A 17,894-nucleotide genomic window follows, 5' to 3' on the forward strand; every position below is an offset into this window, starting at 1 on the left:
CGCTGATTGTCGCTTGTGTGCCCTTGATGATGTCAAACAAAGGGCGGCTTTACGCTTTACCGTGGTTCACTCTGCTGTAGAGATGCTTCCCCATAGTCCGTCCTAGTCTCGATAGCGTACTGTAAATTCTTCTCTCATGCTACTAATTTAATTAACGTGCCAGTATCTACCAAGAACGCCGTTCCACCGGACCGAGCAAACAGTCATCGTCTTTAATGTTTGGAATCTGTCGCCGATGCTACCCCCGTATCTAATCAGTCTCCATATGGCGTTCTGGCATGCCGACTATAGCCATGACTATCTCTCATGATATTTGCTAAAAGGAAAAAAAAGAAAGAGTTGAAAATCATTTGTCCTGGTATTGCCCCCCATCCAACGCCATGGCCAATCTTCTCAGTAAGGATTATCCTCCACATCTAAAAAAGCCCCCCTTTTCTCCGAAACAAGACCGTTACGGCGCCGGGTTCTCGCGAACCACGCGGCGGATACGCTTCTCGTACTCGGCCTTGTCTCTCTTGAACAAGTTATATGCGTCGGCTTGCGCGGGTGATTCGGGATTGGGGTCGTTGAGGAGATCTTGGATGCCCAGAAGAATTTGCTTGACCGTGATGGCCGGCTTCCATGCTTCTTCCTCGTTGAGAATCGACAGGCAGACGGTGCCCGAGGGATAGACGTTGGGATGGAACAGCGGAGGGACGAATTTGCCTGCGAACTCGGTTAGATGCTGTAGATTGTAGAGATGGGGGGGAATTCCTTCATGTCTTACATTTTGGGGGTTTTGTTGGGTACTCTAAAGAAGAAGCACGACGAACGTCAGTTTCTGCCCAATCAACCTTATCGCGCACGCGAGCACTCACCGTCGGGGAACGCAATGTTGATCTTGAACAGGCCTCCCTCCCAAATGGTCTTCTCCTTGCCCGGAATGCCGCACTCCCAGTTCTTCAAGTCGAGCACTCCCTCCTTTGTCCGGGCCGGTTTGGCAAAGAAGCCAAAGGGATGGTCACGTCGCCATTGCTTCCTAACAGTTGTATACCAGTCAGCGCCTTGGGGATTCCTAGAGTGCTGATAACCATGACTCTTGAATCACATACCGCTCCTCCTGTAATCTGTTCTGGCAGAGAGCCATGGTGGAATGCTAGACCAAGAGATCGACAATCGAGTCGCGAGACCAGGTCGTGACAGCGCCTGATAGTAAAGGCAAGTTGGCCCCAAAAAAAAGTCTACCGCAGGTGACGAGTTTTGCACGCGCAAAAAAAGGAAACGTCTCCCGTTCAACTCTAGTGGTGAAGGAAGAAAAAAAGAACAAAGACTGTTGCGCGCAGAATGGGGTGATGGAAGACAAAAGAAGCAACAGTCGGATTAAAAATAAAAGCTGCCAAAGCGTAAGGCTGCGGATAGCGCCGCGATCTGCCTAGTGCGTTTCCCACGGAGATGGCCAGGGATGTTCACTGCAGAGATCTCTTCATCAGTTCAAGGTTCCTTGCAGCCAAGCAGAAATGGGCGTTGCAGAGCCTCAATCAAGCTGTGGTGGCGGGGTACCGCATGCCCTTCAGCAGCATAGCGACCAGTTTACAGGCCATCACAGGCCTAAAGGGGAACTCCCTACAGCGGGCTGGATCACTGAAGCAGGCTGCTAGCTGCAATCGTGGGGCACCGTTCTGTTCCCTCGGCTCATTCAGCTTAAGACGGCTGCATGTCACCAAGCACGGGCCGGGCTTGTAACTTTATAGACACGAGCTGTCGGCGCGCAAGGCTACATTATCCATTTCCAGACCCTGCAACAGCCGCACCCTTTCTGTTTTGGATACTGCTGGTGTTACCGTCATACCGGAATTCGATTTTTCTTTGTCTTCTTCTTGCAATTCCCTCCAGGAAGCGACCCGAGCCGCGACCTCTTCCCTGCATTTCCCGGCCGTTGTACACGCTATTACCCCCTCCATTAGCGCCGCAGCTATTTGACCAAACCTCGAGAATACCGAATCTTGCGCCTGTAGCTTGTTGTACCGACGGCATTCGATCGTGATAGCGAAGCACCATGAGCTCTCCGTCAGGCGCGGCAGATACGGCGAAGCGGGAAGAAACGGGGGCAAAGCAGGAGAATGTCCAGCCGGCAGCACCAGCGGCTCCGGCAGCAGCACCGCCTGCGGCCACTGTGTCGGACGATCTAGACGACGATGTCCCTGATCCAGACGAAGAAGATCTGGATGATCTCGACGGTACAGTTGCTATTCCTGCTTTACAAAGCTTTCCAATTGTCTACGAATCTATATTCTAACTTGAACAATGTCTAGAGCTACTCGACGGCTTCAAGGCTGTCCGGCAGGAGATGATCAACGACAACACGTTAAAGGAGGGAGAGGAGGCCGCTGATCTGGACTACGAGAATATGTCAGAAGAAGAGGTTACCAAGAGGATGCAAGCAGGCATAGCTGGTCTGTTGGCCAACTTGGAGCAATCCGTATGTCGCCTTTTACCCTCTGCCCGCCGTATACGTAGTACTGACACCGAATTTGTTCCAACAGCCCGAACTACAAGCTCAATTTGAAGAGATGTTTAAGCAGATGGGCGCCGAGATGGGCGCAGACTTTGAGGCTGATGAGGAAGAGCAGCAAACCAGCAGCAAAGACAAAAGCCCAGCCGTCGCAAGCACCACTGCAGGCACTGCTGCGAGCACCGCTGCGAGTACTACTGCAGGTGCCTCTACGAGTGCTCCCGCCGCTGCCCCCGCCGCCGCAGCGAAGCCTTCTCAGCCAGCTACCGAGGGGCCCAGCGGTGCGGCGTTCCAAGACACGATCCGTCGTACCATGGAGCGCATGCAGTCGTCTGGCGACCAGGCTACCGCGGCAGCGGCGGCGGGCGGCGAGGACGACTTCTTAGCCGAGATGCTCAAGCAGCTTACGGCTGGCGAGTTTGCCGGCGGCAGCGAAGAGGACTTTTCCAAGATGCTCATGGGCATGATGGAGCAGCTGACAAACAAGGAGATTCTGTACGAGCCGATGAAGGAGCTGCATGACAAGTTCCCTGCTTGGCTTGCCAAGAACAAGGACTCGGTTCCCGCTGACGACTTGAAGAGATATATGGAGCAAAAGACGATTGTGGAGGAGATTGTGGCCAAATTCAACGAGCCCACCTACTCGGACTCCAACGCGAAAGACAGGGAATACATCGTGGACAGAATGCAAAGAGTGAGTTTCGATTTCTCCACGGCAATTCTAGTAGCCACGGGACTAACAAATCATAGATGCAAGCGGCAGGATCGCCGCCGTCAGACCTGGTTGGTGATATGGCCTCTGCCCAGGAAGCCTTTAATGGCGCAGAAGACCAGTGCACTCCGCAATAAATTATTGACATGTAGCCGTGGCGCACCCATACTATATACACGCACATTTATACATATACCCATAGTGCGCAATCTAAATGCAAGCACATTTCACCGCCGATCCAACGCCTGTGAAAGACTCTTCCGAGAGTCCCGAGATGATTACCAAAACTCCATATCGCCAAATGACAAGCGTCTTGACCGTTCAACGTTACTAGACAAGATGATGATGACCCAACCAGTCAATCAATCAATATCCATCTGACTTGAAGGTTGTGAAGATTGCTGCTGCCGCTGCTGCTGCTGTGAAAACTGTCGCTCTTTCGAGATAAGCTCGGCAAAAATGTCGTCGTATTCATCACTATCCTCAACCAGCGTCGGAAGCTGTGACCCTCGACGGGCCAATACTTCCTCTTCGTAAGACGTAAGCATATGCTCCTCTTCCACGAGTTCCTCTGGGATCGTGTCGTCGTCCATCTGCGACTGCTCGGCCTCCTGGGAAAAGGCCATGGCATCCTCGATATCGGCCTCGGAGAACGAGGGCGCGTCATAAGACAGACGGCCGACATTGGCAAGCCAATTTGTCTTCAGAAACTATCGCAGTTTTGTCAGTGACCCATATCTCCAACACGGCGGCGTCGGTTTCCTTGAAGCTTACTTGGCCCTCAATGTCCCTCCTCTGCCAGGACTTGTCTTCAGCCTTTTGGCGAACATTTTGCAGAAAGTTCCTTCGTCTCTGCTCTTGGGTTTCTTCTCGTCTCCTCATGACGGGGTTTGGTCGAGCAGGACGGGCTTGGTACTTGAAATTGATGGGCCGAATGGGCGAAGATTGGACCTGGCGAGGGTTGCATGGCGCTTGCTCATCGGCTGAGAGAGGTGATGAGGCACGAACTGGCGATGATGATAGAGGAGAAGAGACAGCGGGACGGTTGTCCCAGGAGTGCACTGGCTTTGAGGTGAAGGAGAGCATGTTGCTTTTGCTTGGAGCGGCTTTGTCTGGCGAGGTTTGCATGAAGTGAAAGGACGCAGAGTGAGAGTCCAGTCCCGTGTAAACCAAGAGTCTTGGTTTGGTCAAGAGTGTTAGCCAACGGTATATTCAAATTCAATAGAGCGTTGGGTGGTTTCACGGAGTCGAAATCCCCTTTTGTATGTATGATATGATATAGTAGTGGTATTATAAAGAAATACTATGAATGTTTCGGCCCCCCATTAATTGGAGGCAACTTCAACACGCCTCGAGACGCGGTACACAGGCGCGCAGTCACGTGTCACTAATGATGCGCCTCTGGCGTGGTCGCAATTCCGAGATCAGCAGGGCCGATAATGGACCGGCGAATCAGCGCCCGGCAGCAAAATCTGGTGATGATGTCGTCGAAAGCCGCCAAAATATCCACCGCAAAATCCAAGGGTCTCCCAACAAAAGTCCGTCTCCTATTTTTTCCCTCTCTTCCTCCTTACTCGGTATTGCGCCATGATAGTCGCCAAAAGCGCCTGAATTGTTTTATTTTTTTCTTATTTCTTCTTTCCTTTGATTCTCTCTGAAGCGAAAGGCAGGCGCTTTATGTAATACCATTTTCTCTCGTCTTTTTTTTTTTCGCCACGATACTATAATGCCGAACTGCGGTCGACGACTTTGAAACGAGCCCCCTCGGCACCACAAATGAACGTCTTTTCTAGATCGACCTTTGCGACAGCCCGCATCGGTAACCGAACACAAACATGGACTTGCTCGACTTGTCGCGTTCAATTGGCTCGCACTAAACCGCCTCGACAGTTTATCGCGCGACGTTTTGTCTCGGGCCAGTCGTCGTCGTCACATGCAAATGGCGGTGCAAAGTCTGGGCCCAATGCCAGGCTGATTCTGTTCGCATCGACCGGAGCAGCGGCCGGTACGGCGGCGCTGGCCTTTACTGACGAGATCAAGAACAGCTACGAGGCCGCAGAGAGGACTGGCAGAGTCGTTGCTGCGCTGGCGGTCTGCATCAATGAGTGAGTGGCGCATTCGCTCTGTCTCGAAGCAAGGGAGGAGACACGTTGCGGCTGGTCGACGGTGGGCTAACTCAGGCTGGATAGTTACCGGACGACTCTAAACACAAAGGCCACGATTGATGACAAGGAACGGCAAGATGAGGTACTCAAAGCATGTCACAAGCGATGCGCCGAGCGAACCCTCAAGGTGTTGGAGAAGAATGGCGGCATCTTCATCAAGCTCGGACAGCACCTAGTAAGCAGACAATCCAATCACCCTGGTTAACATCCAATCGGACAAGAAACGACTAACACGCCGGCGACAGAGTGCCATGAACTACCTTTTACCTCCTGAGTGGACGACAACGTTTATACCCTTGCAAGACAAATGCCCCGTCTCTTCTTTTGCGTCCATCCAGGATATGTTCCGGAAGGACACCAACGAGGATCTCTGGGACTACTTTTCTGAATTCTCCGAAGAACCAATTGGCGCCGCCTCACTTGCGCAAGTCCACCTGGCAACCTTGAAAGACACCGGGCGCAAAGTGGCCGTCAAGGTTCAACACCCTGAACTGGAAGCTTGGGCACCTCTCGATCTCGCTCTCACTAGATACACCTTCTCGACACTCAAGCGATTCTTCCCCGAGTACGACCTCGAGTGGCTATCGTCAGAAATGGATGTGTCTCTACCCAAGGAGCTCGACTTCAGGGAGGAGGCCGAAAATGCCCGTCGCATGAAGGCGCATTTCGCCAAACTCCCCATGCTGCCTCTTGTCATTCCCGAGGTCATGTGGGCGAAGAAGCGCATTCTTGTCATGGCTTGCGAATCCGGCCGGCGACCAGATGATCTCGAATACTTGGACAAGAACGGCATTGATCGCGACGAAGTATCGGCAACGCTGGCACGCATCTTCAACGAGATGATTTTCGGCGACGGAGCTCCTCTGCACTGCGATCCTCACGGCGGCAACCTCGCCATCCGCAAAAACACCACCCGCCGCGGTCTTGGCCGTGGCCCCAACTTTGACATTATCCTCTACGACCACGGCCTGTATCGCGACATTCCTCTCCCCCTTAGGCGCTCTTACGCCAAGATGTGGCTCGCCGTGATTGATGGAGACATGGACCGGATGAAGAAGTACGCTCACGAGGTAGCCGGCATCAGCGAAGAGGATTTCCCCCTCTTCGCCTCCGCCATCACGGGCCGCGACTTTAGCATCGTCAGCAAAGAAGGGTCCATCCTCAAGACCCGAAGCGCAGACGAAGAGCAGAACATGAGCGGTGCCCTGCAAGAAGGACTCATCGTCGACCTTGTTCAGATGCTCGGCCGAGTCCCCCGTATCATTCTTCTCATCCTCAAGACCAACGACTTGACGCGCAGCCTAGATGAGAACCTCCACACCAGCCAGGGCCCCATTCGCACTTTTATGATTCTCGCGAGATACTGTACTCGGACCGTCTTCCACGAGCAGCTCGAGGACATTGTCCGCAGCGGATCGATGCTCTGGCCCCCAAACGTGATGCGTGCTTTGACCGCTTGGATCGGCTTCGTCAGGGTAGAGCTCAAGCTGGAGGCGTTTGAGCTGTGGCTAGGAATCAAGAGGATGCTGGGTCTGCGGGGCGTAGAATTTGGCGGCGGGCCGCTGAGACAGGAGCAGTAGAACTAAATTGCTCTCTCTTAATTATCAAATATTTTAGAAGGGCAAACAAAAGAAGGCGGCATTTTGGGGGGAATATAGAATTTGATAGAATTGGCAGCTCATGTATGTATACTACACCAAAATGGAGGGAGCGAAGGCAGAGGGAGTGAGATGATGGGCATACGTTGTTTTGACACTGGACGATTTTATGAGATATGCTAGACGCCGTGTCACTGGTAATTCAAAAGTTTTTTTTCTTGTTAATCTTTGTCAAAAAGAGGATATCTACAGTGAACGCGATTTGGATGTCGACAAGTTAGCTAGATTAATGATAGTGCGGATCAACTGTTTTTAAGTTCAGTAACAACGTGATACCCTTACCAACTGTACGAACATTTGTGAACCTTCTCCCAACATTATTAGAGAGCAAATCACAACCTCAGCAGCTGAAAGAAAATGCTTGATTGGACCCAGTAGCTTTACCACCTGAGTCATCCGTCTCACAACCGCTGCATTGCTGCCTGCTCTCAACGTGAATCTGAACAGGCTAAAGAAACCACCATCATCTAAACCGTAGAAAACAAACCGCCTTCCAATATCGTTTCTTCCTCTCCATTACACAAACTGAGAAACATCAAACACTCAAACGCCAGTATGGCATCACGCCGCTCAATATTGGTAGCCGATTCCGCCATGGAGGAGGATGATCCCATCCCCACGTATCGCATCGACCTCTCCCTTCCTCCAGCCGAGCGTTACGTCAAACTAGCCACAGATTTCGCGCCGCGAATGAAACAAATCACGCCGTTATTCGATACAGTCCTCGAATCAGTATTACCATGGTCATTTCTACGCTCTATTGTGAAGTTTGCGGCGTTACTCATTCTTCGGCGGGTGTATTTGTCTGAAGAGACGCAGGAATTGGTGGGCATTTCGAAGGCTAGTGGAGTGGATATGCATTTTCTAGTTGCTTTTAATTTGCTGCTTGATATTCTGTTGGGATGCACGAGCGGTGGTGTTTTGACCCGAATAAAGAAGGGAAAGGGGGGAGAGACACATCTGGGGGAGAAGCAGACCGATACGGAGCCGAGGGCGAGGATGATGCATTTTCGTACTCTGGACTGGGGGATGCCTGAGTTGAGGAGCGTGCTTGTTGTGTTGGAGTTTGTGAGGTCACATTCAAAGGAGCCTGAGACGGTGATTGCGAGGACGGTCACTTATGCTGGGTTTGTCGGCGTGTTGACCGGCGTGAAGTAGGCCTTCTTCGGGAATTCTGGTACGGTTACAAGCTTACAATCTTCCAGGCAAAATCTTTCCATGTCACTCAACTTCCGGCCAACTCACAACTGCTCTGCCATATCCCTTCGTATGCACCAGAGCCTCGTGCTCCTCGGTGTCCAACCATCGATATCATCAGTCCTCCGCCAACACTTGCTCCGCCCAGAACACCATCCTCCAACCATTACCAACATAACCAAGTCCATCACGAAAACACGCTCCGCTCCTTGCTATATAATCCTCTGCTCCGGAACAGAAACAACCGTAATTCAAAAAGATCTCGTCAACGCGCAAACCAAATCATCCACCGACTTCATCGTACACACAAACCACGATTTCACACCAACAGACCCATCAAGTCAAGCAAACATCCAAAAGGAGAGCAGTTCAATCCTAGGCATGGAAACCTTGGTCGAAGAAAGCGAAGAGCGAAAGGATTGCATTCTAAGCAAATGGACCGCGCTGGCTAAGCGACAACAACGTGAATTCAAGAAGGGAAAGGGAAGAGAAAGCCCGGCGATTTTCGAACAGACGTTGCAGAAGTGGGTGAAGGCGTATCCCATTATGAATGAATGTACGCATTTTGGGTGTATTATGGATCCGGGCACCGGGACTATTCGTTGGTTGGAGAGAGGCGATGAGGACCTCGAGGAGAGCGAAATCGTTGAGGAACTGATATAAAGTGTCGGCCGGTGTTGGTAGTGTTATGGCGATGAAATGATTCACGAAGCACTTCAAGTCGTCTATCATATCTAGATCTAATCTCGTGATGCGTTCTATTGTATCAATGGACGGCACATTGCATACATCTACTAGATACTCTACATAGATACAGAGAGAGCATCTTTGGTTCACGAAGCAAAAAGTGCAAAAAAAGAAAGTGGTGATTCCGCCCGGGCTCGAACCGGGGACCTTTTCGGTGGCGTTAAACGTGTTAACGAAATGTCATAACCAACTAGACCACGGAACCAGTCATCATTTGATGCAAGACAGGTGCGGTATTTTCACTCATGATGCCATTCTTTGTGGATTTGTGAACCCCCCCAAAGGGTCCGAAGCCCCGGGCTCCACTCTCCGGGTCCGTTCCGGATACGGCAACTCGACGGAATCCTACCAGTCGCTTCTTCCATTATATATTTTGTCTCAAGGCATGAATGTGGCATTGATTCATGAATATTATGAAAAGATTGCAAATTCCAAAAAGCAAATCGGCCCAAAACGCCCAGTACAGATCATCCGGGGCAAACCCAATTTTGCAACTCCGCAGCACGCCAACCATTCCCAAGCCTCGACTCGTCCAGGATCTCGAACACCAGAACAAAGAAAAGAAATGCAGATAGAGAGACAGAGATACCATGCTCGTATCTCTTCAGATATTGGTATAATTAATACTTCCTTCGCTTCACGGGATGATCCGCGCACCCCTCCACAGCTTTAATAAGCTCCTGGTCACCTCCCTGCAACCTCGCCCGTTCAAACACCGAGTACCCATCAGCATCTTGCAAGTCAGGATCGGCACCATATTCCAACAGTTGCACAAACAAACCTCTCGCATCATAGATGGCAGCGCAGTGTAGCGGCGTCAGGCCGACCGCGTCCGCCTCGTTGACGTCTAGGCCATGCTCTAGAAGATATTCGACGTATTTGCTGTGGCCGCAGCTCGCCGCTTCTGTGAGCAAGGTCCGGCCTTGAGTATCTTTGACATCAATTTTGGCGCCTCTCCGGATCAGATGATCAAACATGTCGCCCCCGGCTTGCGTAATGATACAGAATAACGGTGTTCTGCCGTCCTCGTCCTTGGCTTCCAGATCAGCCCCGTGATCAAGGAGAACGTCGACGACGGCGTGCTTCTGCGTCGTCACCGCGTGGAACAGTGGTGTCCATCGTTTCTTTGTAGGAAACTCGACAAAAGCGCCCGCTTTGCAGAGCATGTTGACCATGCCGACATGCCCGCGGGCTGCGGCAAGCGACAGCGGTGATCCCCGGCCGTAATGCGAGTTCACATCCGCACCCTTTTCGATGAGGAGCTTGGCCATGTTCTCCGACCCGGCATTGGCAACAAGCACAAGCGGTGATCGCCCGTCCTTGTCCAGCGTCTCCATGTTGGCCCCCCTTTCGATCAGGAACTGTGCCGTCTTGACGTGGCCGTTGACGGCAGCCCACGACAACATGGTCCGCTTATCACCGGCCTTGCACTCGATATCGACGCCATTATCCAGCAGCGTTTCCAATATGGCCGTCATTCCTGTCATTGCCGCATGCAGTGCTGGTGTGTGGCCCCAGATATCGGTGGCATGCACGGATGCGCCGTTCTTGAGTAGATACTGGACCAGCTCGTGATGCCCCTTGCGAGCCGCCCACGAGAGCGCCGTCCGACCTTCTCTATCGGCCTGGTTGACTCCAACGCCTCGCTGGGTGAAAAGCTGAAGGGCATCCAGTCTGCCCATCTCTGCGGCGTGGGACTGAGCGATTCTTGACTCATAGTCAGGTTGAAGCATGTCGACGCCGAGATCCAGCAGCTTCTTGAGAATGTTACACTTCCCACCGTCAACGGCATGAAACAAAGCAGAAGACCCAGCGACACACTTGGCAAAAGGGTCGGCCCCTCGCTCCAAGAGCAGCTCGAAAGTGCTCTCGTTGCCTTCTTGTGCAGCAAACAGGAGAGGCGTCTTACCCAAATATCCCAAGGCGTTTGCGTCCGCTCCGCTGTCGAGGAGCAGCTTGATAATGTCGTCAAAGCCGTGGACCGCCGCCGTTCCCATGATCATTGAATCGTTCAAGGCAGCGCCATACTCGATCAGCAGCCTGACAATGTCCAGATGGCCCTGCGCTACGGCCCATCGAAGGGCAGCGTAGTCGCCTTTTTGACACGCATTGGGGTCCGCCCCGTTTTCCAAAGCTTTTCTTGCCGTTTCCTTGTTTCCTGTTTTCGCAGCCCACGCGAGGGCGCCGCTGTGGAAAGATTTGGCGTTGTTGCGGTACAGATAGGGGTTGGTGATGGCGTATAAGCGGCGGTTGCACCTAGCTAGGGCGTTGATTTCGCTCTGCCGGTCTAAGAAGTCGGCAACATTGTGAATCAGCTCCGGTGGAAAAGAGTCGAGCTTCATTGTGAGTCTTTATTTTATTGTCGCTTCAACCGAGAGAAGATGATGATGATTAATTCTGATTCTGGTTCTGGCGACTGGGCGTTTCGGTGGTTCCACGACTCTCACTCATATGAGTACAGAAACCGCCTTAGCAAAGATGACGGTGATGTCACTGTAGCCAAAGTCAAATTGGTAGCTGCTGTCGATGAAAAGGGCTGAAGCATAAGCCCGCCGTCAGCTTGGAGCCCGAACTCGGTATGGCCGTATTAATTGGTCTTTTTGTCTTTTGGATTATGAAAAGGGAGAAACAAAAATAGACAAGTCACCCGGCAAAGTGAAGTATAATAATCGACAAAGGCGAAGGATGGCTCGATATACCACTAGTAGGCGGTTTAGTCGCGTATGCGCTCATGGGCCGTGATCCTTCACAAGCCTGAAATGGGTATGAAACCCCAGAAAGAGGGGAAAAGGAGGAAGTGGCGGGGAGACCAGAGAAGGCTGTCTATAAAATCATTGGAACCAGCGTTCATTCCTTCTTCCCTTGCCTCGCCTTGGCCGGCCTTGGTTTGTCTTTCCTTTTTCTCATCCCCATTCAGCCGCACCTACCTTGCCTACGGATACAAGCACAACACAGCACCCGGCCGGCTAAGGCACCGCAAGAAAAAGTAAGTACATATACAGTACATGCTGCCCATTAATGCACATCGCAAAGAACACCTGTAAGGTACCTTTGGTAGTGCTGTTGTAATCCAGGTCGTACCTCGTAGTGAGTACTTCACAGACCGTACATGCCTTGTACATGCAAGCTGCAGCCCTAGTACACCCAATGTAATCGAAAACAAGACATGGCCGTGCCACTTTAGCTTACATCCGACCTTAATTATATGGATGCCTTCGTAGCTTACCTTGAGCTATGGGTAGCGATGCTCGAGCTATGAGAAATTGGTGAGCTTGGTAGTCAAAGTCTATTAAAAAAGTGCTCAATCTCACCAGTCTAACCCCGAGATGGCCGTGTGTACTTGGGAAAACAGCGAATGACCTCGGTCAAACTTGCCTCTAACATCCATACATCCATTCATTCTCTCTCACCACCTCTTTCTCACTCTATCCCTTGACATCTAAACGCCCGTACCACCACCGCCAGCACATCCAATATCATTTGCTGCAAGCCACCTGTGACCATCAAAGACATGTCCAGTCCCGGTCTGACAGCTGGTGCTTCGGCACAGACCGCCCCGGCTCCAGCCTATCCCTGTCAGCCACAGGACCGGGTCCAAAATCTAAGTAGATGCAGGGCCAGATATCGCGGCCTCCCTTTTTTTTGTCTGTCTTTCCGGGTCGTATCCGCTATTAGAAGCCATCGGGTTGGGAACTTGCATGCATATGGATGCGTATATTACTAGCCGTTAAGAGCAATATTATTACTTAGCTAGTACGAGCAGTAGTATCACAGGTAGTATCAATCAACGACGAAGACTACAAGTCGTATTGCATATACTGCCATTAGCTTTTATTTCTAACATACGGAATAAACTCCATCTTGCGTATGGAGCTCGAGAATCGTCGGTGTTCTCGTTATCCGCTTCATGCCTCATAGTGGCGGTCAACGGCTATTAGACAGCAACATAAGCAGAAATGTGCCGATGTTCATGGTCTGAGACAAATCCATGGCAGGGGGGAAAGTGATGGAAGATAAGCATCCTGGAAGATTTGGACAGCTAACCTTTCCAGCTCTGGTGTTCTGGCGCCTACTCCGTATTATACCATGACACGTCGTTCAATATCCAATCAACATTGTCCTGTTGCTATTTGCCTGATATCCACGTGTGAGGCCTTTCGGTGTCATCGCAAGGCGTCCGGGAGCTTAAGACCCGTTGCTTGTACCTTTGATGGCCAACTCGGAGCCTTCGAGAGATTAACCAACTCTAGACTAAGTTGGTCACCAAAGGTGGAATCAACAGGTAGACTTCAGAAAAACAACTTCAACAAATATCTTTCATCATCATTCTAACAGCTAAACTAATAACGGACTCACTATGCGTTAGAACCTTGTCTGCTGAGCATCATTATCCAGTCCCATACCCAAACGCCAAATCCCATTGTGCTTGAACACAAACCCCCTCCCAACGCCATACAAACAACCAAATATTCCATCATGTAGCCAGCTTACACGTAAAAAAATGCATCCTCTACTCAAACGAACCCTTACCAAGCAACCCTCCAACAAGTCCCGCTCTGCTTTCCGCCCCACGGACCTTCTTCTCCTGCCTCCTTCGCTCGTTCTCTTGCATCCTCGCCAGCTTCTCGTTATCTCTCGAAAACCCGTTGATGCCACTCTTCTTGCCCGCGCCCTTCTTGATCTTGGCCTCTTCACCAAACCCACTGCCAGATCCACCTGCCGCTGTCGTCGAGGATGACGACGTGCTAGCCGTCGACAACAGCGACGAGTTGGTAGTCGCGCGGCGGAGAAGCGAAGCGGGGACTTTGAACGACGAGGATGAGGCCCCCGCAGCAGCAAAAGCAGGGCGGTTGGAAGAAGACAAGGTAGACGATGCGTTGCGCTTAAGGCTGATGCGATCGACGACGGCATTCCTGGTGCGGCGGGAAGCAGGGGAGTGATTTTCCTTGTTCCCCCGAGATGCTGGCCGGCTTTCTTCGTCCTCGCTGTCTGAGCCAACTACTGTGGCCGGAATAACAGAGCTGCCTCGCCCATCCTCCAGTAGATCAGAGAGTGTCTCGCGAACCTCGCCAATGTTGGAAGGTTTCTTGCCATCCTTTGTTCGTCTCATATGAGCCGGAGCCCTGTTGTCACCAGCGCTGCCCAGCGGTTTACGTGGTTGGCTATCAGGAACAATTCGCGGCGGCTGTTGTTCAGGCTGTTCGCTCTGAGACTGAGACTCTTCTCCTTGCGAAGCTGGTGCGTCGACAATTTCTAAAAAGTCCATCTCGTCGTCACTGCCACGGTCCTCAATGGTGCGCAAGAAAGCCTGGTTGCCAGGGTTTTCAGCCATCTTCTTGACACGCTCATCAGCAAACAATGCCTTTTGCATCTTGGCGAATTGCCGACGCTTCATTCTCCGTCGAGCTTCTCCGCCGTCGTCTGAGTCGGAGAGGTCATAGTCGGCTCCGCGTTTACGGCGAAGCATGCCTGATGTGATGTCCTTGTACAGCTTTTCGACTTCCTTTTCGTCATTTATCCGTTCTCGGTCACTGCAAGGGGGTTAGTCGTTTTCTTTGTTAGAAGTAGATAGAGTAGACACTTACGCATAAAACGCGGCCAACTTGCGAGCATCCTCGTCATTGCCAGCCGCATCATCGATAATGTCTTGTAGAGAAGCATCGAATTCGTCGTCGCTATCCTCGCCATCGGCTCCACCGAGTCCGGCATACTCATCCTCAGATTCCTCGGCTTGCTCTTCCACCATCTCCTTTGCCTTGCTCTTCTTTTTGTTGAACTCTTCAATGAGCATCTTCTTCTTTTGCTCAGTAGCAGCATCTTGGAGAACCTTAAACGCAGTTTTTGATGGTGTCGTTTCCGTCTCTCCTCCCTTTTCGCCGCTCATGGGAACAGCAACATCTTCATCGACAGATGACATTTCCATCTTTCGTCGAAGCCTTCCTCTGCGTACGAGTGGAGAACTCTGAATTGCATCGCCATGTTGGTCTGTTGATATGGTCTCCACGGTAGAATGCGGAGGTTCAACAAACCTCGATTTCAGGGGTGTGTACCTCTGGAGCCCTCCATCTTGAGAGAGCTCAACCATGTCTGAGATTTGAGAGTTCATTTCGTCCCGGAGTAGGCTGTCCAAGCCATGCATCTGTGACTGTGCAAGATTGAGCTGAATAGCTTGAGTTACCCCTTGGCTTTCATCCCGTTGAGAGTCGAGAACCATGTCGTCAGCATTGTCATCCATGGTAGCCGAAAAGTTGGAATCCGGAAAATCATCGAAATCAGGCATCATTGACTGTGTCGGTTCGTCTTGGCTCTTCTGGTTCTCATCCATGGTTCCTGCAAATATCTGGGTAAGGCTAAGGCCAGCAGGCCCCTCCACAGGAAGGCCAGGAATAAACGTCTTCTTGGCAGATCGCAGCACAGATGTCGGTGCAGCGGGCGACTGAAACGCCGTGCTAATAGGAGTCCTCTTCAACTTCGGCGTGGCTTCGACGGCAGGCTCAGCTTCATCATCAGATAGAACAGCAGTCTTGTTCCGTGCACGCCTTCTCTTCATAGGTGTTACTTTTTCAACACCCTCATCGTCGTCGTCGCCACCTTCTATCTCATTGGCATCAGGCTTAGGGAGGACCTCTGACGTTTCAGATGCTGCATCCTCCTCCGCTTCAGCTTCGAACATGGCTGAGCCTGCAATGACATCTTCATCCTCGTCCTCGTCCCCTGCCTCGTCTTCTTCAGAGCCTGAAAGTTCCACACCAGACACCTCTTCATCGGCATCATTACCCTCGTACTCTTCGTCGTCGCTATCATCCCAAGCCAGAGGGTCTGCTTCGCCGCCATCTTTTCCTTCTTTCTTCTCAGCGGCTATCTCCTCCTCCTTGATTCGCAGGGCCTCTTCTCTAGCTTTAGCAAGGATATCCTCTACTTCTTGCATCTGTCGTTCTCGTTCTTCCGAAGTCTGGATGACTACACCCTGGGATTTGAGCAGCTCGAGTCTCCGGTCTCGCTCGGACCTCGCTTGCTCTCTCGCTTTTTGCAGTAGACTAGCCTGAAATTCGCCGGGAGTCATTGCATCTCGCTCATTCTTGCGCTTATTTTCTTTGCCCGGTGATGTAACATGAGCCAGAGCTCGCAGGGCTAGCATGGAGTGTGAATCCTGCGCTTTCCGGAACGGGATGTTGTTGAAAACAGCATTCATTCTGTCTTTTGATGTAGTCGTGATCTCCAGATCATCATCTGAGTCTGCTGCGGCAGCTTTAGTTGGAACTGGTATTCTCACTCGCACCCGGCGCTTAGTTTCTGCAGGCTTGCTTGGCTCTTCAACGTCCATAGCCGGTCCTTTGCCCTTGTCTAGGATTGTAGAGCTTGAGGCCTCCGCGAGTTCAGCGCTCGGGTCTGGATTCGCGGCGGCGTTGTCGTCGACCTGAACAGAATCCTGCTTCTCCCCGACAGGGGGTGAGCTGGGTGGTGTATCTTTGTTCGCGTCCGCATCGGTTGGGGGTGATACTGGTCTGCTGGAACTGTTTGTTGGAGGCTCCACAGGCATCGGTTCTCCGGCTGGCCTGAAGTTGAAACGCTCGAATAAACTGGCTTTGGAGAGCTTTTTTCGTGTCTTGGCTTCGTGGGCGAGCTGCATGTTTCTTGCCATTCGCTGAGTCTCGCGGTTCATATCTTCAAGGGCCTTCTTGCTCGCTTTTCTCGTTGGACGAGCTTCCTGCGTCAGTCTGCGGCCCCCTTCGTCATCTGTTATACCTCCATCATCATCTCCGGAATCCAGCTGTTCGAGCTCGGAGGCAAGCTTTTCCTGTAGAGCCCGGCGCTCTGCCCTTCGTGCTTCTTCTTCAGCCTCTCTCGCAAGACGCTCCTGTCGTTTTCGTTCCACCAGAGCTTTGAAGCGATCTGATTTGACAGTCGGTAGGTCTTCTTCAGATTCTGGCTGGTTCTGAGGCCCCTTTGTAGGTGACGGGCGTGATGGCGAAGATACAAAAAGTCCAGGACTTGGTGATCTAGCTGGAAGATCTGTAGCGTCGTCCTGCGCAACACGGCGCTTCAATCGCCGTGGAGCTACGGGTAGCTCATCCTCTTCCTCGACATCTTCGGCATCTGCCATCTCGGTATCCATCGTCTCCGCAGCCTGCTCTTTTTCTTGCTCCAGCATCCGTCTAACGCGGTCCCTTGCAGTTTCCGCGGCATTCGTAGTCTCCGGTTCTTTTGATATGTCCGAGGGGCCCTGCATTCGTCCAGCCAACTTTCCTCGTGGTCGGACTGGGACATCTGATTCTGAGTCTGAGCTATCGGCATTGTTTCTGGCAGCTGTGATATTCTTTGGTGATGTTGCATTTAGTACGCCAATCGGAGCCGCATCCTCGTCGTCGCTGCCGTCCACAGTCGCAAGCAACGCTCTGAGTTTCGACCGCGGTGTCAGTAGTTCTGGAGTTGCATCGCGAGATGCGGGCGTCGTAGAGCGTAGCGAAGTCATTGTCGATACCAACGACCAGCCAAGAGTTCAAAGTCTTATGTGGCAATGATTTTGAATCTTTAACAATACTGTAAAATTGATCAAAATTGCTCAAGACATGGTATGGTATGGTCTCCAGGGCTGCACAGGCACAAAGTACAAAAGTGGTGGCAGGGACACGTTAATTGCGTGGGGAACATTTTACGCGCTCCCGACGCGACGCATTTCCACGCGCAGCACTTACAATGAGTGACCTACAAGTTGTTGCAGCTGTCGTCTCCCCGCATACAAGATTAGCGCGAAAATACCACCAAAACATCGACGTGGAGTACCATGTCGATCTCATTTTGCTCTTACGCATTGAAATAAATGCCCAAGCGGTAAACAAAATAAACAAGACTGCGAACTGCCAAGCGATGCTATGGCCAGTTATTCATAAGAAAGAATATTTACTCTATCTACCTAGAAGGTA

At 51.6% G+C, this 17,894-nt stretch overlaps 7 protein-coding genes and 1 non-coding gene across 8 annotated transcripts; 3 read left to right on the forward strand and 5 right to left on the reverse strand.

Annotated features, from left to right (window-relative positions):
• Positions 1–105: 105 nt before the first annotated feature.
• On the reverse strand, positions 106–1,672 carry V8C40DRAFT_232889 (E2 SUMO-conjugating protein UBC9). Its single transcript, XM_083213233.1, has 4 exons — positions 1,092–1,672; positions 858–1,018; positions 767–790; positions 106–705 (listed from the first exon to the last, which is right to left on the reverse strand). Exons 1-4 carry the CDS (start codon positions 1,124–1,126, stop codon positions 452–454), a joined length of 474 nt encoding a protein of 157 aa, XP_083077833.1. The 5' UTR covers positions 1,127–1,672; the 3' UTR covers positions 106–451.
• V8C40DRAFT_232892 (Pex19 protein family-domain-containing protein) lies at positions 1,673–3,555 on the forward strand. The gene is made up of 4 exons (XM_083213234.1): positions 1,673–2,216; positions 2,292–2,458; positions 2,523–3,185; positions 3,242–3,555. The coding sequence occupies exons 1-4, from the start codon at positions 2,036–2,038 to the stop codon at positions 3,338–3,340; spliced, it is 1,110 nt and encodes a 369-aa protein (XP_083077834.1). The 5' UTR covers positions 1,673–2,035; the 3' UTR covers positions 3,341–3,555.
• A 10-nt stretch (positions 3,556–3,565) lies between these two features.
• Positions 3,566–4,289, reverse strand: V8C40DRAFT_261503 (uncharacterized protein; the record flags this gene model as incomplete). The annotated part of the gene is made up of 2 exons (XM_083219269.1): positions 3,566–3,913; positions 3,978–4,289. 2 exons carry the CDS (start codon positions 4,287–4,289, stop codon positions 3,566–3,568), a joined length of 660 nt encoding a protein of 219 aa, XP_083077835.1.
• A 425-nt stretch (positions 4,290–4,714) lies between these two features.
• V8C40DRAFT_232895 (ABC1 family-domain-containing protein) lies at positions 4,715–7,275 on the forward strand. Its single transcript, XM_083213235.1, has 3 exons — positions 4,715–5,308; positions 5,393–5,543; positions 5,614–7,275. Exons 1-3 carry the CDS (start codon positions 4,980–4,982, stop codon positions 6,946–6,948), a joined length of 1,815 nt encoding a protein of 604 aa, XP_083077836.1. The 5' UTR covers positions 4,715–4,979; the 3' UTR covers positions 6,949–7,275.
• Positions 7,276–7,472: 197 nt separating this feature from the next.
• On the forward strand, positions 7,473–8,978 carry V8C40DRAFT_232897 (beta subunit of N-acylethanolamine-hydrolyzing acid amidase-domain-containing protein). The gene is made up of 2 exons (XM_083213236.1): positions 7,473–8,180; positions 8,232–8,978. Exons 1-2 carry the CDS (start codon positions 7,582–7,584, stop codon positions 8,884–8,886), a joined length of 1,254 nt encoding a protein of 417 aa, XP_083077837.1. The 5' UTR covers positions 7,473–7,581; the 3' UTR covers positions 8,887–8,978.
• A 111-nt stretch (positions 8,979–9,089) lies between these two features.
• On the reverse strand, positions 9,090–9,175 carry V8C40DRAFT_t41. The gene has a single exon. It is a non-coding gene; the product is annotated as a tRNA-Val (tRNA).
• Positions 9,176–9,567: 392 nt separating this feature from the next.
• V8C40DRAFT_96329 (ankyrin repeat domain-containing protein) lies at positions 9,568–11,592 on the reverse strand. Its single transcript, XM_083223667.1, has one exon. It carries the CDS (start codon positions 11,310–11,312, stop codon positions 9,591–9,593), a length of 1,722 nt encoding a protein of 573 aa, XP_083077838.1. The 5' UTR covers positions 11,313–11,592; the 3' UTR covers positions 9,568–9,590.
• A 1,888-nt stretch (positions 11,593–13,480) lies between these two features.
• V8C40DRAFT_272473 (MRC1-like domain-containing protein) lies at positions 13,481–17,443 on the reverse strand (the record flags this gene model as incomplete). Its single annotated transcript, XM_083220361.1, has 2 exons — positions 13,481–14,501; positions 14,556–17,443. The coding sequence occupies 2 exons, from the start codon at positions 17,441–17,443 to the stop codon at positions 13,481–13,483; spliced, it is 3,909 nt and encodes a 1,302-aa protein (XP_083077839.1).
• Between the last annotated feature and the right edge of the window lie 451 nt (positions 17,444–17,894).

The sequence above is a fragment of the Trichoderma camerunense genome, assembly GCF_050948025.1.
Source record: "Trichoderma camerunense strain CBS 138272 chromosome Unknown V8C40scaffold_2, whole genome shotgun sequence".
NCBI lineage: Eukaryota > Fungi > Ascomycota > Sordariomycetes > Hypocreales > Hypocreaceae > Trichoderma > Trichoderma camerunense.